Source organism: Dermacentor silvarum, chromosome 9 (genome assembly GCF_013339745.2).
Source record: "Dermacentor silvarum isolate Dsil-2018 chromosome 9, BIME_Dsil_1.4, whole genome shotgun sequence".
NCBI classification, from domain to species: Eukaryota; Metazoa; Arthropoda; class Arachnida; order Ixodida; family Ixodidae; genus Dermacentor; species Dermacentor silvarum.
This window is the reverse complement of record NC_051162.1, coordinates 43,247,667-43,274,158: the sequence shown is the minus strand read 5'-3', so window position 1 is coordinate 43,274,158 and position 26,492 is coordinate 43,247,667. Positions and strand designations below refer to the sequence as shown.

Below are 26,492 nucleotides of genomic sequence, written 5' to 3'. Positions count from 1 at the left end.
AAGACTGAAATTTTGTGAAAAAACAAAGGAAGCCACCAGTAATCACAACGAAGTTCGATTAAAGGCACATGAATACAAAACACTTAGAATGATTGACTCATTGAATTCATTTAGATAAAAAATCATTTAACCAAAATGCTTGCATGCAGGAAACATTCTCACAACTGCTATATGCGAAAAAAACATGTTCAATTTCAGTTTCCAGTCACCAGTAGCTGCTGTAATTCAAGACAAATTAGTCACATAGTTTTTACGAAAATAGTGAGAAGCTATTATGAAGGAAGAAAGCAGATGGTAAAAGATGTTAACATAATAGAAGCTGGGAGTTGTGTCAAAGGGAATACGCATCTAAAAACTTTTTCTTTACAACACTGTACACAGGAGCATTTTCTGTGATGATTATAGTTAACGACCAATTTTCCGGACGCCAGATTTTTCGGACATGCCCGGTAATTCGGTCATCTTCGTGGCACTGCCACGTACCCCACAGAGTCTACCGTAAAATTCCGAGCAAGCGCCCCCACCCGTGCAAGAGCCCTCCCCTAACTTCAGTGCTATTGTCAAATTTCCGAGCCATTCCGGGAAAGCGCCTCCCACCCCGCCCACTCCGCACCAACACTGGCCTGCCACATCCAGTCCACGAAAATAGCAAATTCGGCAAATCGCACCGGTGCGCATCGGGGTGCCCCAATGAGCCATTTCATCGAGTCATGGTCGCACTCGGGCACCCCAGTGGGCACATGTGCGCATTGGGGTGAACTGCAGCTGGCGGTCTGTAGTTCACAGACCGCCGGCCAACGGCGAGATCTGCCTCTCACATGGCACAGATGATGGTCACAGCGACGTGACCACTCGGCAACAGAGGAGTGGTTGCAGCTATGCTCTGGCGTCGCCGGTAGCTTCACCACTGCTAATAACTCGCCACCGATATCGTCGCTAGGCCTTTTCCGGTTCCCTTCAAATCTTTAGCAGACGGCACTTCAGAACGAACCGTCGACGCTTCCAAGCAGCAATGTTTTGTTACCGACATTGCCGCTTTACCCTCTCCTCACAATAATTTCACATGATGAAGAAAACATGCTGATATTCGCGGTTCCACCAGCTGCGATGCGAGCATGGCTGAGCTGCGGTTCGCTGTCCGCCGTCGGTAGCCATGCACTGTAGCTGAGCTTGACTTGTATGAGAACTCTCATTAGTGCTAAACGTTTCACCGTGGACATGGTTTTTAATAAAGTGAAGATTATGCGTCACTTTACTCTAGCGGACATAATTTTGCCTGGCATAGAAGCTCCATAACAAATGTTCGTTTCGCCGGTCGCGGCGACACGTCGGTGCAGTGTCGATGCGCTTTCTGTAGTTCTTTCGGTCGTTTTGAGAGTACACCACTAACAAATGTTTGACTTAATAAAGTTCATGTTCAATAAAATTTTATAGCCATTCCCACTGCACTTTTTTTTGGGTGGGAAAATTTTGTCGTTGCCATCTTCAATTTTGGTGCTGTTCCGGCATAGCACCCCCCCCTAACTCTTCCAGTAATTTCGACTTGCTTGAGGGGGGGTGCTTGCTCAGCATATTACGGTACGTATTAATTTATTAAATTATGGGGTTTTACGTGCCAAAACCAGTTCTGATTATGAGGCACGCCGTAGTGGGGGACTCCGAAAATTTGGACCACCTGGGGTTCTTTAACGTGCACCTAAATCTAAGTACACGGGTGTTTTCGCATTTCGCCCCCATCGAAATGCGGCCGCCGTGGCCAGGATTCGATTCCGCGACCTCGTGCTCAGCAGCCCAACACCATAGCCACTAAGCAACCACGGCGGGTTATGGTATGTATAAGAACGTCTGAAATTTCGGACGCAAAAAACCTTCGCCTTCCGATTTTCCAGACTTCTTGCCATGACCGCAGGTCTGAAACAATATTAATCGAAGCCACCACCACCGCCGTTATGGTTATCTTGCCGCCTCGAACCGGTGCTTTCGCACGCAGATCTGCTGGCAGCCGTAACCACCGCAGCGGCAACGTTAGGTCTAGCTAATGCGACGTTCGTTACCAAGCTTTTTGCTGTTCGGTGCCGTGTTCTTCACTTAACCAATTAGCCGCTGTTAGCAATGGCGCTGACTCCGTCTTTGTAATCCTCGCCAAGGGCTTCGAAGCTCTGAAAGCACAGCGCGTTGCACAATGCAGGTTCCCAAAAGTCTGCTTCGCTTCAATACAGCAGTGTTACGCGGTGTCGCAAAGTATTGCGGTGAAGCGTACCATAAGTGGGAAGGGGCAATTGTAACGGCACACGCTATGTATTCCTTAATTATATACACGTGCACCCGCTGTCTCATCACTGTATGAGCATCAATATGCCTAATATGTGTGCTGACAGGTCTTGAGAGCTAGTATTTCGGACGTGCCTGCGGTGATTTGTGCCCTTGGGGTCAGTAAAAGGCATGCATTCATTTTTTCGGACTGCCCGATTTTTCGGACGTTTTCGCGGTCCCTAGGCAGTCCTAAAAATTGGACGGTAACTGTACATAGATAGAGACGAAAAGGTGATGGTAAAATTTTAAGTATATCTTGCACTGCAATTAAAGTTCTGGAAATAACAAAACGTGTTGATCGTCAGGAGTTTCTAACATTTCTTATGATTAAGTTGTTTTATTCTTTACTACAAAATTATCAGGTATGACAGAACAAGTTTAGCATGTTGGCATTCCATTTTATCCTTTAGCTCACAAATGACACAGGGACAGTGTAGACATAGACATACGATCTTTAGGCAGCATGAGGTGGCTCACATGAAGTGTGCATAATGCCTACATGACTGCAATTCCTATAGCATTGCTTAATGGCATTCAATTTCTTTCCAAGTACAAGTCAAGAACAGTGCAAGTGGCAAGTGCGTAATTCATAGCAAACTTGCAAAAGCGAGCAACAAACCGGACAATAGGGAAGGGGAATTAGAGGTATGACAATCACAGCACTACTTCCAACTAGCATAAATTAAAAAGCTAACGCAATACATAGTCAACAAAAAAGCAGACAAGAGATGCCTTCACGTGGTAAAGGCATGTATGCAACATCTGTTGTCTGCTTATCACAATTTTTTCTCTGGTGCGCATCCGGTCCTTTCCACAAATGAAATTTGGAAGCAGTGCTGTGTTTGTTGTACTTGTTACCTCACCATTGTTCTGTTTGTAGCATGCTTTTGCAAGGTAACAAGTTAATGAATTCCCCTTCAGCCTCAATACTTAATTGAGTGCAACTTCAAAAACAGCTGCATGATCAAATCCTGTGATGCTTGTTCATGATGGTCACTTTTTCCACAACAGCACCTTTCCACGAGTGTTCAGTATTGTGCGGCAGTCTGTCAATCTCCCTTTAAGTGATAACCTTGCACATATAGTCTAACAGGAAACTAAGATACTATGTTCTGGAAAGTTCATTGTTGTAGAAGTTCACAGCCAGCCACTCGTCGGCTGCACAGGCCATATAGGACGAAAAGCCCCTGGGTAGGACTGGTACGTAACGTCAATTTTACGGAATGCCCGTTTTGACCCGATCACATGGGGTTGCATGTATATGTTCATCACTGACACTAAAGTGAGGCCACGCACAAAGGCCTGCAGCTGCCGGCTATACAAACTGATACTGCCCAGATGACATCGGAGTATCGGCATTATTGTTTTCGTTTTGCCACACGTGATAGATTGCTGTCTAAAGTTATGAGCTTATTTTCGACCTTGAAAACAAAAGGCTGTCACACTGAAGAAGTGGGGCAATCTCCAAGTCATCATGGTGGGCATCTGGTCGTCAGCGTGACGACAAAGGTGTCTGGACAGATATAAGAAAGCTAAATTTCTATGGTGATCTGAAGTCGTGTTCTGAGTACCTTGCACATGGGGTATGGTAAGAGCACTATGTGAGAGTTGGGCTAAAGCTATTAAGTCATCATGCCTAATATAACAACATATTGCTGTAAATGTGCTTGGCGAGTGGTGTGCATGCATGCATGCAAACCTTGCCATCAGGAAAGAAGTGATGAACTTTTACATTATCTTTGCCGTTTTCACAGCCTATAGCACAATATGAACCGCCACACTTGACTATTCTCAGCAGCTACAAAAACTATATGCAGAGCACACTCTGCAACAACTTCTGATGTGAAAGTACTTGTGTGTCTAGCACCCACAGGCTGCCAAATCATCTGTTTAAAGGCTCAGATTGGGAGTGTGCACACATGTTCTTTAATATCACTCCGCAGAAGCAACACGCAACTCTCTCGCGACATTTTGCAGGCATGGCCAAAGTGCTCCTGTGAACTCATGCACAGTAAATCACCCGAACGCACGAAGGTAATCCTTAATCCATGATGTCATAGCGATGTACCGGCGTAGACATCTGGGTGCGAAATTCAACAAAGGAAACCTTGCTGCTTGTTCCGTTCACTAGTAGCTAACCCTCATCCACCAAATAAACGAAGACAGTCATGAAAGCAAACTAACCGAAACTAATTTAGTTCGCTCTTTAATGTGCCTTTAAATGGTATGCAGTGTCCCTAACTTTTCGTGGCCCAAGTTATATGCAATCTAAAACTTAAATTCAATTAGCTAGTGCTGGATTAGGTAAGCCAGTATCCACACATTACTGCTCAGATATACCGTATTTATTCGAATCTAGGCCGATAGTTTTTTTCAAATATTCACATACGAAACTCTAGGGTCGGCTTAGATTCGAGGATTTTAAAAAACGCGCCAGTTTTTAACTGAAACTGATAAATATGGTGCATAGTTAGCGCCATCTAGAAAAGTCAGTATCGCAGCCGCTACTAGCCGCACCAGTAGCCAGCTGAAGTACACGAGCGACGTCGCCATTTTGACCTGCGTCGTATCGGTATGGTGCAGCATCGGCGCGCGGTGTGGCGTTATCGTAATGACACCAAATGGGCGATGCCACTATAGTGCCGCTTTCTAAACAAATAATGTATTTACTCGAATCTAACGCGCACTTTCAACACGACCCTAAAGCTGCGTCGGCATTTCAGAATGGCCGCCTTGCACGCGCGTCGAGCCTAGCTATCGTAGCATGCGGAAGCTTCCTCCGTGTGCTGCAGTACACGTGCTTAGGCAATAGTCTACCCTCTGTCTTCACGTTCTCAGCGTCTGCTCTATCTATCAGCATGAAGTACCGAGTTCATCATGATGCCGCATTTAAAAGGATAGTGATCATCTGTGCGGAGACGGACGGAAATCGGGCCGCATCACGGGCGTTCGGAGAATCCGAAACTTGCGAGCGGGACTGGCGCAAACAGAAGGAGAGGATTTTCGCCAGCGAAGCAATGCGGAACGGCTTCAGTGGACCGAAGCAGGACGTAATCTGCGACGATCCACTACGGCGATACGATCGCCTTGGCCCTATCTTGAATGCAATCTGCGACGGGTAAAGTCCGCCGCGCGCCGTGTTTTCACCGCATCGAAGCGAGACGCATGCTAGCACGAAGGTGCGCTCCGTCTCCAGCGTTCTGACAGTTCGTTTACGCGGTCAACGAGCGAGATGTGTTCATGTTTGCTTGTGCGCGCGTGACACCGTGCTTGTTAATAGCGGTCTACTGATTTGCTATCGCATTCGATGCATCGCTTTTCAAGCGAAACTGCGAGTTTTTTTATTCATCGCAACTTCAGTGCATCGGGAGGAAATCTATTTTTCCAAATGACAGAAAGTTGTATTTCTGTTTGAAAGCATGAGGTGCGCGGTACTGTAAAGGACTTCTTTTTCCTCACAGAAAACGGGTGCGCGTTACAATCGAGGTGAGCGTGAGAATCGAGTAAATACGGTAGTTGTGCTAGCCGTAGAGGCATCGTCAAACGTTCAAGCCGGGCGGAACTTCGGCATCGGTCTGTCGTTGGAGGGGGCCACGGGAGATGGTTTTTGCGTGCGCCGCAACGTGCGCTCCTTCCAAAAATGCAGCATCTCTAATGCGCTGGATGGTACTGAATATAGCGCGCTGTTTGAAGATGTCAGCAGTAAGGAAGATAGCGACGAGGCTAGCAGCGATGGTGACATAGAATGAGCTCGGCATGTTCAAATTTAATAAATGCTGTTTTATTTTGCGAATGATGTCCTCGCTTTTTCGTTCGGCCTACATTCGAGGTAAGTTTTTTTTTTTTTCGGACTTCGAACTTTTGGGGGGTCGGCTTAGAATCGGAGTCGGCCTAGATTCGAGTAAATACGGTACGCAGTGAAAGGTATGAGCACATATGCGTGCATAATGTGTGCATGTGCAAACTATATGCGACAAGGCTGTCCACAGAGTGGGAAACTTTCTGCCTGCTCTGGGATCTACTGCCTCAAGTGCAAACCAGTGAGACACGACATGCCTGCCATGCACGCCACTATACATAGCAATCGTGGGGCTGAGTTTCGCCGCAGATAAATTATGCCTATGCGTGGCTGCTCACCGGTAAGCGTCATCCGACGAGAGGCCCAAGTGTCGCATGACGTATGCAATCGCCACCGTTGGGGACCGTGACACACCAGCCAGACAGTGCACCAGCACGCATCCACTTGATTCGCGCACCTTGTCTGAAACAGACGCACCAGAAACAAAACAAATCCCCTTAGGATACTATAAATGCCATGGTAAAAACAAACTGCATATAAATTTCACTTCGGTCGAGTTCTGAAAAATTCGACATATCTATGTCGCTGAAACAACTGCAGCAAAGCAGTAAAGCATGTGACCACATAGACGCCTTAAAACTATCAGCGTATCAATGACCTTACAGCAGACAACACGAGCACCTGGTGTTATGCGGCTCAGGAAGATGCGACTTGAATTGCGCAACACCTGCAAGAAATAAGTGCGGGTAGCACTAGCCAAAATCCAAGCAGCAACTATATAGCCAGAAATGAGCACAAATGCATTCACACTGCCTTCTACAATGTCTGTTTTGATACGAGTAGTTTACATGGGGCATATAGAAGACTGCTCGTGTTCCTGTTTCGAATTGCTGTTGAAATGCAAAAACACACAACACGACTCCTTGTGTGTGAATCAACGTAGGAAGATCATGCGTCTCGTGCAGTGTTCTTTAATGGCGTTCTCTCTGTGTTCCCTCAATTTTGTCATGAAAATTATTTTTGACCTTGTGGTACATTTGCTCACTTTTCAAACAGTATGTTTTGCAACAAGACTTTTCTAGTATTGTGATGAGGGCTTCTTTAAGCAATACACGCAATGGCGCTAAAAGCATGCACAATACATATTACAACTTTTGATAGCACCTGAGCTGAGAAATCACGGAAAATATGTGCTAAGTGTGTAAAAAAATGCACTGAAAGATAAAACATCTGGGGTTTTGCTGATGGGGCCTGTATGTGTTCATATAATAAGGTTTTTCTCCCCGTGTGTGTGTTGCTAGAGTTTCCAGTGCTGTTCTTGTGTACATTATTGGAATCCACTTCAGACAAAGAAAACTTTTCTTAGTGGGCAAGAAACATGGAAGGAAGAAGACAAGTAATGATTCACCAACCAGCCCAAGCAGCCAACCTTTCAGAATCTAATCAGAAAAACATCAATTTTGACAATATTCTAATAGATAGTGGTTTTAAAATTATACAAATTGTTATGACAGCTTGCGGCACCCTCCTACCTTCGGAACATGCACATTTAATTGAGTAACTAAAAATTTAATTTCATTTATTAGTGATCAGATTGCGGTGGCACTTGTCCTCCGACCGAAGGAACACATAGCGAAGAGAGCAGTCTCGCATCGGTTCAATAGTTTTTAAGAACCTGTTCAATTAATATTGTTAGGTGTGGAAGGACACAGATGAAAGAGGCTATTTACAGGCTATTTACACTGGAGCCAGACAGCCAGGCCCACACTCGCTCGCACCAAGAGCACAGACACACTTCATCGTCTTTCTCGCGGCGGCTCGTCCCTTGAACATCTTTCGATGATATCGTAATACTAACCCCCCGGCGGCAAAAGCGCTGTCACGGTGCTGTTAAATATCCAATGCGCTTGGAGAGTTGTAGGGTTTGAGTCGGGCGACGTGCACAATATCACTGGTGGTCACAGCGGAGGACGTAGTGGGCGTGGTGAGAACGATTTCGTAGGTGACATCGGTCACTTGGCGGAGTACGCGATATGGGCCGGTGTAACAGGAGAGCAGTTTTTCACAAAGGCGAACTTTACGCGATGGTGACCAAAGCAACACGAGGGTGCCGGGCGCAAAATGCACATCACGGTGACGGAGGTCGTAGCGTTGTTTTTGTTTTTCTTGAGACACTTGCAGACGAGCACGCGCAAGTTGGCGAGCATGGTCAGCACGGGCGATTGCATCACGGGCATAATCGCTAGTGCAAGCTGTGGTGGACGGAAGCACAGTGTCTAATGGTAGCGTCGGTTCTCGGCCATACAAGAGGTAAAACGGGGAAAAGCCAGCAGTTTCGAGACGGGAAGAGTTGTACGCAAAGGTAATGTAAGGTAGAGCCAGGTCCCAGTCACGGTGGTCAGTTGAAACGTACTTCGATAGCATGTCTGTAAGCGTGCGGTTCAGACGCTCAGTGAGGCCGTTCGTTTGTGGGTGGTAGGAGGTGGTAATTTTATGCTGTATTGAGCAGGCACGCATGATGTCGTCAATGACTTTGGACAAGAACGTACGGCCACGGTCGGTGAGCATTTGACGCGGAGCACCATGCATCAAAATGATATCGTGGAGGAGGAAGTCCGCGACGTCAGTAGCGCAACTGGTCGGAAGAGTGCGTGTTACGGCGTAGCGGGTCGCATAGTCCACAGCGACGGCAACCCACTTGTTTCCTAATGTAGATTCCGGAAAGGGGCCGAGAAGGTCTAAGCCAACACGATGGAAGGGCTCGGCTGGGATGTCGAGCGGCTGCAGGTAACCAGCGGGGAGCTGGGAAGGCTTCTTGCGTCGTTGGCAAAGTTCACAAGCGGCGACGTAACGCCGTACGGAACGGGCAAGGCCCAGCCAGAAAAAGCGGCGACGTACTCGGTCATAGGTTCGAGATACGCCGAGGTGTCCTGCCGTTGGTGCGTCGTGAAGCTCTTCTAGAACGGCTGAGCGGAGGTGTTTAGGTACTACAAGTAGGAACTCAGAGCCGTCCGGATGAAGGTTACGACGGTACAGAGTACCGTCGCAGAGGACGAAGAGGCGTAGAGTAGCATCCGCCGGAGAGTGTTCCAAACGGTCGATGAGTGCTCTGATGTAGGCATCACGACGTTGCTCGTCGACGAAATGAAGGAGCTGGGATACTGAGAAAACGCAAGCAGCATTGTCAGTATTGGAGGTGTCAGAGTCGTCAACAGGGTAATGCGACAAGCTGTCAGCGTCTTGGTGCAGGCGGCCAGACTTGTAGACCAAGGAATATGAAAATTCTTGTAGCCTCAAAGCCCATCGACCAAGCCGGCCTGCTAGGATCTTTTAGCGATGAGAGCCAGCAGAGGGCATGATGGTCAGTGACTACGGAGAAAGGACGACCGTAAAGGTAAGGACAGAACTTCGCAACTGCCCAAACAACAGCAAGGCATTCCCTTTCCGTAATGGAATAGTTGCGCTCCGATGGTGATAGGAGGCGGCTTGCGTAAGCAATAACACGATCCTGGCCACGCTGACACTGGGCTAAGACGGCACCTACACCATGACCACTGGCATCTGTACGCAATTCTGTAAGGGCATCAGGGTCGAAGTGGGCGAGAATGGGTGGTGAGGTGAGAAGAGTGACGAGACGAGAGAAGGCGGTGGCTTCTGAAGTACCCCACGAAAATTGTGCGCCTTTCTTCAGAAGATTAGTGAGGGGTCTAGCAATTGCCGCGAAATCTTGAACAAAACGACGAAAGTAAAGTACGAGCATAGCCCAACAAAACTGCGAACGTCTGCGGCTGTCTTCGGAACCGGAAAGTCTCGGACGGCGCGAGTTTTGTCGGGATCAGGCTGCACTCCGGAAGCGTCGACGAGATGACCCGGTATTATATATTCAAGTATGAAGCTCAATGGGTCCAGTGCGATACAGAAGTGAGGAGGACGTACGTATGAACTGCCTGGTTTCAGGCCCGTAGCCGGGGGGGGGGGGGGGGGGCTGTTGACAAGAAACTAGTCAGCAGCTGATCACCATGTGCAAGACTGGCCACTGCGCTGAGTACATCGGCCGAACGCGCTGCCACGTAAGCGACCCGCAGCATCACAAAAGAGCACAGGGCGCCGCACCCGACAGAGAAGGGCAGCTGCGCTCCGTCTGCCGCCACTGCGACCCTTCCGAATCAAACGCGTGGCCACTTTTTGTGTCCAAAGGAGAAAACTAATGTAGAGATAACATTAAAGCTCCTAAACAAAGTAGAAATATAACGCGCGCACGATTTTTAGCAAGAAAAATGGGCAAGGGTGTGTTGTAAAGTGACGGCCGGTTTCCTAAAGTCAGCTTCACTGCACGCTTCCTAAACTCGGCTTCGGCGCAATACAGTCGTGCTATGCGGGAAAGCATACAAGCACTGCAAACGCGATTTTTGGCCTAATTTCCGGGGGGGGGGGGGGAGGGGCGACGCGCTTTAGAATCGGCATCATTTTAAGGCAGGTAAAGCACAAAAAACGTGGACAGTTAATTGAATGAGGGCAATGCTGTAATTGGACATTGTAGGCTACAGTTATTGCTTGAAAGTTCCTCATAGGGCCAGCCGAAAACAGGCGTTGAACACACGTCGAGATGACGTGTGTTCAACGCATTCATTGCCCCCTAAGCACTCACCCAGAAAGCGGCAGGCCCGAGCGAAGTGCGGCCGCAGCTTGTCGGCGTGGCTGTCGTTGACCGGGATGCGCAGGAAGTGCGCGTCGGGGATGAAGTCCGGCTTGGGACACGAAGTGCTCACGTTCAGCTCGTAGCAGATGTTGTGCGCCGCCAGCAGCTCAGGGTCCTGTGCGTCACGCTGAGAGCCCAGGAACAGGAACGGGAGGATCCTCGTCGGCCCTGCGGCGCTCAGGCACGGCTGCGACAAGGACGTCAGGGGACCCCGGGAGCCGCCATCCTCACAGAGCACCCGGTGACGGCTCGAAAACTCCAGCAGTCCACCTGCGTCACATATCCAGAGAAGTTGAGCCATATGAAGAAGTTACCTATCTACAATACAAAAAAAATGAAAACGGCCACTCTTGCCGGGATAGAAGGCCCGGCAAGCCAGAAAAAACAAAAACGTGACAAGTGGCGACGCCACCTTTAAGTTCACGCAACAGCTCACCGTGACGTCATGGCTTCGGATTGCACGTGCGCAGGCGCAGTTAATTGTTTACTGGTAAATGTGCATTACTTTCTCCGAGCCACAGAAGCCAAAATAGGAGAAAAAAAGAAACTGATATCTATGACGTCACACTGACGTACTAATGCCGACGTACCGCAGCGCAAATTTTAAAGATTGAAACTTTATACCCAAGAACTGCGTAGATTAAGCTTTGAAATAATATGTATCAGTCTAAACTGATTAACTTTGTCTTTAGTGTTCCTTTAATGGAAGCTTCGGCTCAGGCGCACCTATGATGCCGCCTTTCAAATACATGTAAAATGCAGAAACGCTTTTATGAAACGAACCGTGAACCGATTTGAATGAAATTAGTTGCACTTAAGAGAGCCGTTAGATTCTGGTGACTATTGAAGGCGGAATTTTGATTTGGGGCAAGGAATTGTTTAGAGAAGTAAATTGGTGTTTAGAACTGCATCCGATGGAGCATCTAGAGCGGGAAAATTTGACATATAAATTCATATCTTACGTGAATTGTTTGCCATGTTTATGAGGGTATTGCAAAATTTGTACTCGTATATTAGCAGAGTACTTTAGAGCCATGTATAAAAAAATACATTTTTTTTTGCTTTGAGGTACTATTAGATTGAGTTTACAGAATTGTTATATCGTTTTTCAAGGCTGAGGTACAGAGTTGTAAAAGTTTCGTTTTCTGAAAAATTGCAATTTAAAACCATTTTTCAAGACCTGACGACCTAAATAAACATCCGCTTTAAACAAACAATATTTTTTTTCTTTCAAATGCACAAACCACATCAAATTCGGTGCTGTGGTTGACGACAAAAACGATTTCGCCTTCGCCATGTATTTAAATAATAGCTCCAAGCTGAAGTTTCCTCTTTGAAACTTCTCCCTGGGACCACACAAGGAATCAGAGGAGCAACATTGGTGATTGCAGCGAAATTCCAAGACCCGGATCACAACAACACTCACCTGCAAGCAGAGCCACACGTCCCGGAAAAGCCCTGGCGAGTTTGGCAAGCAGCACGGCGAGGAAGGAGTCCTCGCCGCTGGGGACGGACCACGACCCCTGGTCGTAAACCACGACCTGCTCGACCCGCTGCTGGCGACCGTCAGAGGGCAGCAGCTCACACACGCTCACCTGTGCGACAGCAAACGGGCAGTTATCTCACACCTGGTCTCATATGGAGCACAGTACAGAGCATGCGCAGGAGAAGGACGAGTTGGTGCAGAACTTGGGAATCCAACTAGACCGGACGTGTGTGCCGTTTTGTCGGGCTGGACTCACGATCGACCATGCTTACTCGAATGTAGCCGGTACCTTAATTTCTTTTTTTTTAATGTTGCAGTTTTGCCCGAAAGTCAAAGCATCAATTGCGATAGCAAATTAGTAGAGAGCTATTCGGAGTAGGGATAGTAGTTTTATCGGCTGCATAAACTTGGACACATTCACTTACTAACTGAATTAACAAGCGTGGTGTCAGCACGCACAAGCAAACAAATAGATCTCACTCAATGACCGCAGACAACCACTGTCAAAACGCTGGCAGCAAGCGCAGCCGCCGCAGTGAGCAAAGGTTTGCTTCAACGGAAACTGAGCGGCGAATGCACAGTGCATACAAAGGTCAGAGCCATGTGAAGATCGCTTTTAGGTGACGGTGCGGGCGACCGCCACAGCTAGGCAAAGTACAACTGCAGTTGTTGGCAGAGTAGAAGCTGCCATCCCTCCCCCCCCCCTCCCTCCCTCCCTCCCTCCCGCGCTGGCTTACCACTTTCCTCCTTTCGCGTGGAAGATTGAGTCGCTAGTTTCCCTTGCCCCCAGTTGCAAGATGCGCATTTGGTGCCGCGGCACGGCATTGCCCCCCCCCCCTGCCTCCCCTCCCATTTTTTTCATTCCGCTTTTCCTTCCGGAGCGCGTCTGTAGCACAGAAACGGACAAAGGACTAAATACTTAGTTTCAGTTGTACAAATACATATGCAAAACTTAATGAACAGATGACCGCCAATGTGAAGACACACAGGCCACGAAGAAACTCTAACGGGAATCGCACTATTACAAAAGCCAAACAAACGAACTTAATACCTAAAAAGGAACAGTACATGGCACACTACCCGGATATGACAGCTCTATTTCAAAGAGGGCCATCGAAGTTTCGCTGGCACCGCCACACCATATGATATGGGTATATGGTGCCTGCTTCTATAATTATTATTGTACAATCACTGATGTATGGCTCTAGCACTCGTATCATGAAAATGATAAACGCAGCCACACTGAGTGCAATGTAGGTAAAGAAAACCATTTCTGCCAATTAGCCCGATGTTTGTTTTGCTTTGGTTCATCGAAAACGGTTCAGTTCCGGTTCAACCCCGGAGCGAAAAGATAACGATTCAAACCGGTGTGAACACACTTATGTTTATTTGCATAACTTGAACATATTTACAGGGAGACAGCATGAACTTATTCTGTACAAGAACTCAACTGTGTTGCTTGGCTGCAAGGGGAAGAAAAAAAGTGCTGCAGGCTGGTAGCAGCTACAAAAGAAAAGAACACATGCGGAAGCGCACCTCAGAAGAAACGCGCCTCTTATCGCGACAGCTTCAGCTTCCAACCAGTGTGATCAAACACGACCGCGTAGCCAGGAAGCGCTCCTCTCCATTACAGCAATCGTATACGAGTCTCCCACCCCCGGATAGCTATTTGACAGTCGCCCCGATTTCAAATGCTCACGACTGTACTACTATGCATGCCTGCCAACGCAACAGGTTAAAAACCCCCCGTCAATGCGGCTTTCAACGTGTCGTCATTTCTGAAATTACAACAAGCTCCAATGCATTTACAAATAAAGTAGCATAGTTGAACAGCAAGTGCAGGCAATGTGTGGAAGAAACGCAGAAAAGGTGGCCAGACATGAACCGAAAGCAGCTGTTTAGCTTTTCTGTGGCATTTCGGAATGAGAAAAACATCGTTGTGGAACGGTTCAGTGCCAGTTCTCGCAAAAATAATTTTTTTTTTGTTGTTTATGATTCAGTTCCAGTTCATTACCATGTGCCTCCCACCCAGTGAGGTAAAAAGCATAGGCTGCTACAAATGCCGACGAAGATACTAGCAGACATCACATTTGTGCGCGTCACTATTCCTTCCATATACGCTGCGGTGGCTCAGTTAGCTAAGGCGTTGCGCTGCTGAGCACGAGGTCGCGCTATCAAATCCCGGCCGCATTTCGATGGAGGCGAAATGCAAAAACGCCCTTATGCTTGCGTTGTAGTGCAAGTTAAAGAACCCCAGGTGGCCAAAATTAACCCGGAGCCCTCCACTACGGTGTGCCTCATTACCAGAACTGATTTTGGCAAGTAAAACCCAAGAAAGAAGAACTATTCCCTCTGATGAGTTCTAATGAGCTCATCGGAACTAATCTCTGATGAGCTGGAGAGCTTGGGGACCTCTGCTTATTTCCTCACGAATAATGTGCACTTCACTGAACAAAATTTAAGAAACAGACTTCTGAGGTATTCATGTTCATCTTAAAGGCAGCCCACTGCACTAAAAATGCAAGCACTGAAACGGCTAGTTACGAGTACTTAGTTCCTGCTAACGTCACTTCTGCTCAATCAAGGACCAGATAAATAAATAAAATAAATAAATAAATAAATAAAGCATCTATTTCCGAAAAAAAGTTTTCCAAGTGAGTAAAGATTTAAAGACAAGGCCGCGGCCACTGCTCGTTTCCGAATCCAAGGTGCAGCGGCAAGGTTTTCAAGCTATTCTCGTGCTGGCTCAATCCCAGCTGTCTATTTCTGCTAGGAAGTCAGGGGCAGGAGAAAAAAAAAAGAAAAGAAAAAAAGGCTGCGCGAGTGTTGTTGAGCCTTGCCAGTCAGCGAAATGAGCTGTGAATATTTGTGACCAACTTGTTTTGCAAATTTCTCCTACACGAGCATTAGGTGAATGCGTGAACTTCAGTGTTTTCTTGAGTTGCCACGAATTAACCTTGAAGTGGTGCATACCTTGTAGGGATTGGGCACCGTTTCTTGAAGCGTTACCGAGTTAGACTTGCAGTTTTGAGGAGCTTGGCAGAATTTTTCCCAACAATGACACACCCATGGTCTTGTGGTGAAAAGTCAGAAGATTGGCAGACTACCCCAAAGGTCGAAGCATTGAAGCGACTGCAAGGTATGGCGTTTTACCTTGAGTTCCTCAATTGGTGTTCTAACCATGTAACGTTTCTGACAAATACTACTAGAATAACATTTGGCACTGCGATCACTCAAGTACAACAAGAATGTGGGGTAGTACATGAACTTTATCGCCATGAATGTAGCACCAAACGTTCTTGTAGCCTATACTCATTACGCTTTCTCTTTCTAAACTGCCAAACATGTAGTGGCCACGGCATGTGCAGGTCAACCGTTGTCAAAATTTACTCACGGGAAGCAAAGAAAGCTGTGCCGACGTCTTTTTCTCAGTTCACACGTTTCGCATTCTTCCTTGCGCATTTCGTTTCGCGTTTCATATTGGTACGTTGCGGTGACGGTGAAGAGCAAGATAGTGACAAAACTGAGTCACGAATCTATTGGGCGAACGTGTCCACAGCATTAAAAAAAAAGTCATTCAAAGCACAATAGCGATGAGCGCAATAGCGACGAGCACAGTCGTTGGTCGACGAAATCTGATTTTTCACGGGTCAAGAGCGACAGCTTTTAATACACGACTCATCGTCCATTAAAGCGCAATCGCTGGCGCTCGCATACGTTCGAGAAGAGACACCAATATTGTGACGCGCGCATTCAGATTAGACTCGCTACCAGAATCGGCAACTAGATTCAGGAAATTTCGGCATATACAGGTTTGACCTGATGGTCCCCGAGTGGGCCTACCAAGGCGACGTTTGAGTTGACTCGTGTCTATTGTGGACCAAATAAAGTTGTTTCACTCACTCATATACAGGTATGTATGTGTAGGTGCGTCTAGCACCGAGCGATAATACTGACAGCGATTAGCCAGTGAAAAAAGTCAATGTACGCCTGCCAAGATCCGTTTCGGGGGCCAATATCTAGGGCATGAAATCGTCAGGCCATTTTTTTCTGTTTAAAGGTCTCACACTTGGAACACGGACGGCCCGTTATCCTCTTTCTACTTACTCGTTTCGAGTTCTGCAAACTATGGGTGGCACAAGATACCGGTGACCGACACCACGGACGCAAATTCACGTCGAATGAAAAAAAAAAAAGCCGCAGGACAATTAACCATCTAGTCTAATCCTTGCAAACGAGGCAGTCCCACAGATGACTCCCAGAAAAGGCTCTGTGCGCATGCTTTCCAGGACATTACAATTGGGCAGATTGGTTAACAGAGCTAAAGCACATGGGGTGGGATGTTTCACTTGCCTTGTCGTGCTGAAGACGACGCTTGATGATCTTGGAACAACAGACGTTGACGGCATCTCGGATGTGGCATGTGTTGAATTCCAGAAAGGGCCGGCTGTCAATCACCAACACCTGGGAGAAATGAGGTCGCCACATGGTACACAACAAACACTGCACATTCATTTTTTTTCAGCGCGAACTTTAGTAAATTTCGGAAGTCTTGGTGAAGGAGTACCAGATAGCTTCGCACACAATTTTATAGCCCCAATAATCAACGAGCAGCCAAGCCAGAAAAGCGAGGTATGGTTAGGGTAAAAGGCTTTCTACATAACCTGGCATCTAGAGATGCTTCTACAGAGAAACACCAAGAAAATGTCGCACACTTTCAGGCTTATTTTGTCCTCAAACAGTTGGTGATCTTTCCTGCATGCATTTCATTTCTTTGATACTGTGTTCCCGGAATTTTCAGGTCCTGTCAAAAACGCTGCATCACGCTCATGCGCACACGCCCTTCGTGACGCGTAAGTACCGAGGAACACAATATAGATGGTTATCCTTTGGGGGTCAGATAAGCCCCAGAGGGTGCAAACGTTTTCCTACTCTTCAAAAAATTTGCACCCTTTGGCATTTCCAGCATTTCCTCTCTTGAAAACTCTGCACTTGCTACTTTCCTATCAAGAATGCAATGTCCCACTGATAACCCTTATGCCGTTCGTGACCTGGAAGTGCCGGGTGTGCAGCGTCTAAGAAAGGAAATGGCGGCAATATACATGATTATTGTTGTGGGACAACATAATTTACGATTTTTTATAGAATAGAAAAAGGTGTGAAGGACTGGTTGCCCTACAGAAAATAACACACGTATGGAATGCTATTGCTGTTAGATAGCGTTATTAAATGTCTTCCTAATGTGTTCCAGATGTTATTAGAATGTGTTCAATCTGCTGTAAAGTGGCAGTTGCTGCTGAGTGTCAAACGATGTGACTGTTTGTAGAGGTACACTAGGTGTTGCTCACCTAGTGTACCTGTATCCCTACACTTTGAATAAAATTTATTTCAGAATGTTTTGGAGTGAGTTCTATTGGTCATCGAAAGTTACTTTGCTTTAGTGAACTATTAGATATGCTATGCTTATGCTCCAGGAGAAACATGATGCATGACTGTTGAGGCTACTATTTTTTCTTTTTGCTCTAAAATTATTTTTCAGGAAATCGTAAGGATAGGTTGCATGAACAAGAAATGTGGTCTCGCGTTAATAAAGGTGCTAGCACTCAGCAATAAAGTAGAAAGCTTGCCAGACTCGTTTATTCGGGAGTCTGGGATACCGCATTCTCCCCTGCTATGACTTGCTTTCGTTATGTGATCTAAACCTTTTAGAAAGGATTTCTTGTATCATTACACTATTGTCGCACACCTGCCCGTACATCTGTCTTTTCTTTTGCTGTATCTGTATATTATACATATAACTCTAGCAGCCATGGTCATCTTCCTCTGCCGCCTTGTATACATGGCACACTCCGGCGCGTGTCTCGTGCCTTGTGCTGTGAGGTTAGCAGAAAAAAAAAAAAACGCTGCTTCGGATCCTGTCATCGGTCCGAACGGTTCTCGGGTCTTCCGCTTGCTGACTTTCACATTGTTATAGTGAACCTAACCTCGGTCCTTATAACATGGTGACCCGGACGTGTCCGGGCCCTGCGTTTTCTCTTTTTTTTTTCTTGTTGCTTGAAATCATGAACCACTTACTGCATCTGCTTCGTCAAATTTAGACCGCAGTATGCACCAAATTAAAAAAGAAATACTGAGAGAAAGTATCGTATCCTAGCAGTTGCGAAATACCTGCAGAAAAAAAAGACATGAACTGCACACAAAACTGAACCTACATGCAAAGCAGTTAATGTTTAGAGACAAGTTACATGAGTTAGGTTACAGGAAGATAGCAAGTTATAAATATCGGCCCTCATTATGGTGCAAATGGGAAGAGGCCGTATCCGAATTATAGAAGAAAAAAAAACAAGGTTATATGCATTAAAATAAATAGGTTCAAATCAATGTAGAAAGTCGCTAAAATATGGAATGATCGTACAGGTCGACACAACGGCGAAACGTGGTAACAAAATAGATTCTCGACGCACCTGACGTCACATCAATGCGGAAGTCATAGCCACTGGCAAGTGCAATATGTTGTCTTCCAAAGCTGTTTCTTATGCCACTGGTGCCAATGCAGCTTTATAATGTTCACTGTGTGTGTAACTGAAGTGAGGTATCACCGAAAACCGGCGGGGTACAGGGTATTGTCACACAGCCTCAGGCAGCCTTGCATACCAATATTCATTATTGTGGCTACCCGGAAACTTCAACAATAGCCAAGTTTGTTACAAGTGTTCCTTATTCTTCCCTACACGTGCATCTCCTTTATTCCTTCTGCCTCCAACGACGAGCGTTGCGCCTATTTTCCATTCTCCAGCACAAATCCATTTTAGCAGAACACTAGAGAGCCTACAGAACACCTCAGAAGGGTGCAGCTCAGCTGGAATACGTATGAACGCTTAAAAGTAAACCAGCTGCCACGCACTGTGAGAATCACTTAAAGGGAAACTTTCATTATTGTGTGCAAAGAATGCTGCTCTTGTTTAGCGTCCATTTACAAGCAAAGAGCACACCACCACCAATTTGGACAGATCTTCAGCGGGAACCACCTCTCTGCCTCTCTCTCTCTCTCTCTCAAAAAAAAAAAAACAACCTGTGGCACTGGATCATGCATGTCTACACATAACGATGAAACCACGATGGAACGACGACCGAAGACGACTTGCCGACACGGCAAGATGTACACAATGTTGCGTCACATTGAATTACGAGTTCGGCAGAAGCATGTCAACAATTTATAACATTTGGCTATGTTTCGAGCAATTTGTAAACAAAAGCAAATTTACTCCCTGCCAGAGCTGCATACCCTAAATTTCCAATTGGTTTGATGCTTCGCTATCAATGCTGAAGATGCCGCGGTACGCTAAAGTGGAAGAGCTTGGACCATCTAAATGCTGTTTTGTCATTTCACCGAAGAAACTGCTGTAGGTATGGACACTTTCGATAAAAAGGTTGCGATTGCGTAACATGAGCAGAGATCCTTGAAAATCGGTAGACGGTATAAACCTGTAAGTTCGAAAAATCTTGAGAGGATGAACAAGAAAGTGCTACAAAAGGAATAATCGCTCGGTTTGTGTGAAACAGTATTTCATAAATTCCAACTACTACTATGACCATCAAACGAGTCAAAGTGCCCGTGACAAACTGTACTGTCCCTTATTTTCTCTGCAGGTAAGAGCAAATAGCGTCGCCAAGTTTATGAAAGTTGCTTTTGAAAGGATGGTTGCATCGGCGAACAGTGACGCAGAAGCATCAACGCTGCCGTCTGCATTTTTTTGTATTATAGCAGTTTGCTTGAGCAGCTAGTCTATACCATTTTCTTTAAAAAAAAGCCACCCGACCAGGCACCAAACATGAAGGCATTGAATCGAGCCTGCTTCCCAGCAAATAGCCCTACGCAGGTATATGAGACGATGTGCTGGCCTATAAAATACAGCACGTGACTACACATTGCATATTGTGGAAATGTACACAATTATATGCATCTGCATCAGTTGTACTGCTGTACAACTAATGCGGATTTCATTAACCCTTCGTCGCACGTAGATTCCGACATGCGTGGGATATGGCACAATTCTGAACTGGTATTCACCATTGCCCACTTACGGTAGCAAAAGTGTGTGTCGAACCGGTATTGCGGGCTTTCGCGTCGTTCAAAGCGATCAAAGGCTAAGCACGCCTGTTCTGCTGGTGTGACAACGCCACCAGTATAACGTTACCAGGTGACTGCAGATGACACGGCCAAGCTGCATGCTTAGTACAAGAAGCTGCTTGGTTAACACAGTAACGGCGAAATGCAGCTGCCCGCCAAGAAAAACTAGAACTTGTTCTCTTAGTTTTCGCCACGCGCAGAACGCATGTGTAAAAAAAAAACAATGTTATTTAGGGTAAAAATTTATTTTATAGTAATTTATTATTTGGTTTGCTGAACTATTCATAATTAAGAAACGCTACTATAGGCAATGTGTTAACTTTCCCGCACTTAAGTCAGATTCAATTATGCTGAAGAGTAGCGCAGCAGCAGGACAATGACGCACAACACAACGCTTATGTCCATGCCCTGGTGCTGCTCTACACTTCATTCGAGTTCAATACGACCGACCAAGAATTAGCCCACATCACAACCTTCGTCGACTTAAATCGGAATTTTGAGGTATCAAACTGAGCGCTCTACGATTGATTTGGTTTAATGAAAAATGCGCAACGAATGTTGTGGGTAAGAAGACCCTGGGTTACCACCAACGTGCACACAGGAAGGACAAGCAGGGAATAGCAGTGGCGTGCGCAAAAGAGCAAAGCAGCAGTTATCAGTTCTCTCTCACCCGTGCAGGGTCTGTGCGAAGCTGGCCGGCTAGCTGGGCAGCCCCGACCAAGGAGACACGCTGGTCGGCCATGACGTCGCCTCCCGCTGCTCAGGCGGCCACCGCCAGATGCCGCCGTCCGCCACACCATCGCGTCCCACGACTGCGCACAGGGAGGAGAGAAAGACGTTAAGTATACGAGTTGTTTCATAACGTCATGACAACGATAGGAGGACAGGTGCTTTAGAGCCAGTTATCGCAATGACACGGCTGTTACTAGAGAAACAACTAGGTGAACCAAAAGAGAGAATGAAGACAAATAATATACCCATAAACATGCAACACACGTTAGCGCACACACCACAAGTGACTGGACACAATAATGTCCAGGCGTTTGTGTCCGAATTGCAGGCGACCGCATAAAGCTGTTTCATAATTGCACACAGCGTTTTCCTTTACCTTGATTCGGCAGCGCCACCTTCATACTGGCTACCGGCACCCGGTATCATGCGATGTGCCAGCATCGTCATTCATACACAGCCTAAGATCTGCTTTCCTTTTTTTATTAAGAGATGGAGATGTTGGTGCCTTGAGGTGGCATCGGCATTCCATATATGACATAAGCCAACACTGAACAAAATTTGAGCAATCAAATGCTACAGAATAGGAAATGCACACGCAAAACTGATTGACACTCCGCACCAGAAATCCCACATACCCTCCCCTCTGGCATCGATCAGAGCTGATGTGGCTCTGCCCAGCGTCGAGAGGTTATCTAAAAGCTGCCAAACTACGAACGAATCAGACAGTCACAGGTGTTGGCTCATGGACGAGAAGTTCCCTAAGCCAGTGCTACAATTTCTACATGACGAGGGCCTCCCCGATTTTATTTAAATACACATCGCCTTGATCACAGACGTGGCCCGCACCAGCATCGGAAAAATTGCGGAGTTTTTTTTTCCGGTTACTATGGAAACTCTCGACCACAAATAAACCATAAAACGTATGCAAAACTAATCGCCTACGTGTCATCACTGTGGGTGCGGGATAACTACTTGAAGCCTGCGATGCACAGGTCCTAAATGTTGCGCAGATACTCACCGGTTATTTTTTTCGTTTTATTTTTGTTGCGACGCAACGACCAAGGAGTGTAAGCAATGTTTACGATGAAAGAGTCGTGCCAAGAGACCCGTCAGAGTGTTATCATTTCAATGTGGCTCGCCAATGAATAAAGCAGAATGCCTATTAGCAGGGCGCGGCAAATATCTTGGCGATGTTGAAAGTGATCATGCACGAGTTATAACAATGAACGTAAAGTATATTTGGCGTTCCCAGAGCAGTCATCGATTTTGAATTCGTTGCCTTGCAGACCCCTGAAGGCAAAGGCTACAAAAGGGCCAAAACAAAAAAGCAGAGGCTTGATATATGCGTAAATGTAAACACTAAGCATGCAACACAACTGTATCATGGGGTCATCTGGCGTTCCACGCACGCTTGAACAAATATGACGCTGCGCTTAAAAGGCGAAATTATGTACGAGGTACACAGTCCTAGCGCGACATCTGTGGAAAGGGGCAGTGGTTCTCAAGCTTACGCTTAGCAATTTGGTGGTGTGCTCAACACATTCAGGATTACAGGACAGTGAAACGGTTGTTACAAGTTCAGAATTCTTCGCCCGTGAAGGAACTACAAATGAGGCAGCTCATGGACACGGGATGGCGTTACTGAAAGGCGCATCTGGTCTTGAAGGTTGCAAAATTGTTGTGTCAGTGAAAATGCAGTTTTCTGTTTGCCTGTGTGCTTGGCTTTGACACCTGGAAGCTTTTTTCGTATGCATTTTGTGTAGCTTTTTTGCGATGTACTCTTGCCCCTTTTTTTAAAGGGAAGCTTTCCCTGACACTTTCCGGGGTTTGGCATGGCTGCCTGGTTGGTGGCTATTTCGGCAAATATATTTTTGGAGATATATACAAACGTCATATGAAAGTACCAATTAAGTGGCTTATACAAAACCTAGTATGCTGACCAAGTATGCACACCTGTTCTGCATAACAAAAAATAGCTCCGCACATAAAACTTCAGCATATTGACACGTATACATGTTTATCTTTCGCCGGTGGCCGCTTTCCACCAGCTGACAAGTGTTAAACGTTGTCGCTCGGCGCAGGACGCGCCTGTATCGGAAGTTTCTAGAACGTTATCGATGCTTCTTTTCGTTGCCTGTTTTCACCGACGCTTATGTTATCTGATTGTGTGACCGACGCGAATTGTCTAGAACTTTCTGGAAGACACGCGGGCATCAGGGATTAATCTGGAACCTTCGATGACTGAGGTATAAAAGCCGACGCGTCTCGCCGCTGATCAGATTTCAACGACCGCCGACTGTGTTCGCCGCTTTCGTTGTGCTTCGAGTGTAGCTTGCTTTTGTGGGCACAGGTTCGCCCAATAAAGAATTCGTTTCGTCATACACAGTTTTAAGACTGTTTACTTCAGCGTCACTACTACGTGACAATATATTATGGGCTCACAGATATCTCTAAAGCACACGATCTGTTAGTAAAACAGTGAGCTATATTTGGCAGACTCTGCGATTGATTTTTTATTCGATTTAGCCATTCGGTATGCGACACTGGGGGTGCGCACCCGTCCTAGGCCAATCCTCCAGAATAGGCACGTCCCACTGTGACACAAGAGGTACAGAATCCCTAAATGTTGCTTCATACGTGGCATACTTTTCTACGCAGGCACCATTCTTCCCTCAACAAGCATCGTATATCACCTACGTCCTCGTGATGTCAGTGCTATACGTCACAGACTGCATTTACCCGAGTTGTATTCCGGCTTAGCTTGCGAGTCATGTAGTGGGTAAACAAAAAACATTGTATGACAATAAAGTTCTGACCTTTGCAGGGGATCAACAATGTAAAAATTCCACGAGATTACATGCTGCATAGCATGAAAGTGAACAAAATTGTATGCATCGCCGTGTTCGCTTCACACAGATTCCAGCATGCGCCAACGCATGTTTGAAGACGAATCATCAACTTCAGAAACAAAACGCAACAGAAAGATCGAAATAATGCCAACAGTGCCACCTGCAACTCCCCTGTTTTAATATGGGTGGAGATGTCAGCGATGCAACCATTCACCTGAAAACCAGTACGGGCGAAAACACGCGAGTGAACACATGTACAACATTAAAACGAAAAGTGAAAGGACGTCAGCTACGGCAAAACACAAAACGCTAGAGCTGTATAACAAGTATGGCATAGGCTTGTGAAAAATGGTAATGGTGTGCACACTTGCTCAAGTTTGAACAAGATAACTAATTATCATCATTGACATGATGAAAATGAGATGTTGGCGCACGAATGCAGCGCCGACTAATTGTGTCAGGAAAAGTTAGCGTTTTACACGTATGACCCTATATACTTAATACTCTGGTACTCATGCGCATAGTATAACATGTGTGTGTATATAATGCTCTACATATGACACTACGTACGTATATCGCATGCACTCCCCTACATAACATAAAAAAATTGAAAGATATGGTATTTATAAATACACAGTGAGAACAAACCCCCCAACATGCAATGCTCGAAGTGAAAGCATAAATAGTTATATATGTGTTGGGGTTTTTTTGCTGCGTGTATTGAAAAATGTTGCAGTTTCACCCAAAAGGCGAAGCATCAATTGCGATAGCTACTTTGTAGAGCGCTTTACGGAGTAAGGATAGTAGTTTTATCAGCTGTATAAACTTGGACATACAGCAGCACCAGCAACGCACAGAACTGTTGTAGATGCCGTCGCCGTTTTGCCCGCGTTCACACCAAACGCGTGCAACGTTTGCGACTGTTGCCAGGGTCTCTGGGAGCGGCTCAGAGGTTTTCGACGAGATCAGAACGGGAAACTCGTCGAGCAGCGTCGGAAGTCTTTACCACCTTCTCACCTTGCAACGTTTTTATATAAATACGCATTTGGTGCCGCAGCTAAACGTCGCCTCCCCTCCGTCACAAGCACGCGTCCCTCGCGCTCTTTCACGATTTCATCGCCGTTGACGTCATATGGAACCTCACGGCGACGGCAACGCTGACAGCAGAAATCCTCTTTAAGTGTCCATATATTTGCTATCACAATAATAATGGAGAGATAGAGCAAGCAATAAATAAAGCAATGTTCCAGCAACAGGCTCAAACCCGAGCAAGGGTTCATTGAACTATATGATGCAGACGATAAGAATGGCGCACATCTGTACACTGACGCGTTCGTCACCGTCACTACAACGTGACAATAGTGTTGACAGCTTCGTTTAATGAATACCGATTCAGATGCATGATCAGTAAATACTGCACGTCAATAATAACAATAATCAATCAATCTGTCTGTTTAATGCACACAGGAACAACATTGAGGTCTGCGTGCTGGCACACAGAAAAACAAGAACGGCAAACATGCAGAACAACTACGACTAAGATTTAAGGGATAAAACAAATAGAATGAGAAAATGAAAACAAGAAATGGATAAACAGCTACATGAAGAACAACAATACAACAATAACGCAACTGAGAGAGGGAGAACATGTACGAAAGGAGAGAGAAACTATGGGAAGTCAGCTAAGGAGCGCAGCTAGAAAAAGACTCAAGAGAAAGTGCGAAACTCGGAACAGGAAGAAGACACGTTTTAAAAGATCAAGATGGAGAAGATGATGGTCGTAAAGATTTTGCATTCTGTGGAGAGGCGAGTGTATCCTGAAAAAGGCAGGAAAACGTGGAAGGGTTCCCTGGTAATCTTCTGTGCAACCCGCAGTAAAGCAGAAGCTAGTAGATCCAAAACAAGTTATAATTCCATGAATGATGTATAAAAACAGAGGATGTCGGTACGACTACATCTGCAGCTAAGTGACAAAAGTGTAGGAAGGTTATTCAGACTTGAAATTTTGTCGGTGCGTGATGTCAGCATAAGATGTTTATACATACCCTTGAACTTTTTCTGCACATGCTCAATTAAAATGCTATTTAAATTGCTTGCGCTATTAAACACCACTGAGGCACGTTCAAGTAATGGGAGACAGATGGATATAACGAATTTGATGAAGGAAAGGGGGGTACGGACATTTCTTTGCAAGTCTGCAGACAGAACCGAGTGCGAACAGGCCTCATGATGTTATGCACTTAGAGTGGGTGGAGAAGCTTAACACATTATCAAAAAGCACACCGAGCTCACTTACTTCAACAAATCTCGTCAACACTGCATGATCATCAGAATAAGGGAAGATATTATGGGCCTTACACGAATGTGACGGAATTCTGGTTTTCAATGAATTTAGAGTGACAATGTTTAACTGCCACCATTCAGAGAACAAGCACAGGTCGGACTGCAGGGCGCAACAGTACTCGATACTTAGTATCGCCTTA

The 26,492-nt window shown here is 46.1% G+C and overlaps 1 protein-coding gene across 2 annotated transcripts in view; it reads right to left on the bottom strand.

The window, feature by feature from the left end:
* Positions 1-26,492, bottom strand: part of LOC119465217 (dual specificity protein phosphatase 8) — a 100,830-nt gene that overhangs the window by 23,129 nt on the left and 51,209 nt on the right. For both annotated transcript variants that reach the window (XM_037726010.2, XM_037726011.2), the window contains exons 2-6: positions 21,099-21,240; positions 16,651-16,761; positions 12,238-12,406; positions 10,761-11,081; positions 6,451-6,574 (exon numbers count right to left, since the gene is read on the bottom strand). In XM_037726010.2, coding sequence (XP_037581938.1) covers positions 6,451-6,574; positions 10,761-11,081; positions 12,238-12,406; positions 16,651-16,761; positions 21,099-21,170 — 797 coding nt within the window. In that variant the 5' untranslated portion in view covers positions 21,171-21,240. The remainder of the gene's footprint in view (positions 1-6,450; positions 6,575-10,760; positions 11,082-12,237; positions 12,407-16,650; positions 16,762-21,098; positions 21,241-26,492) is intronic.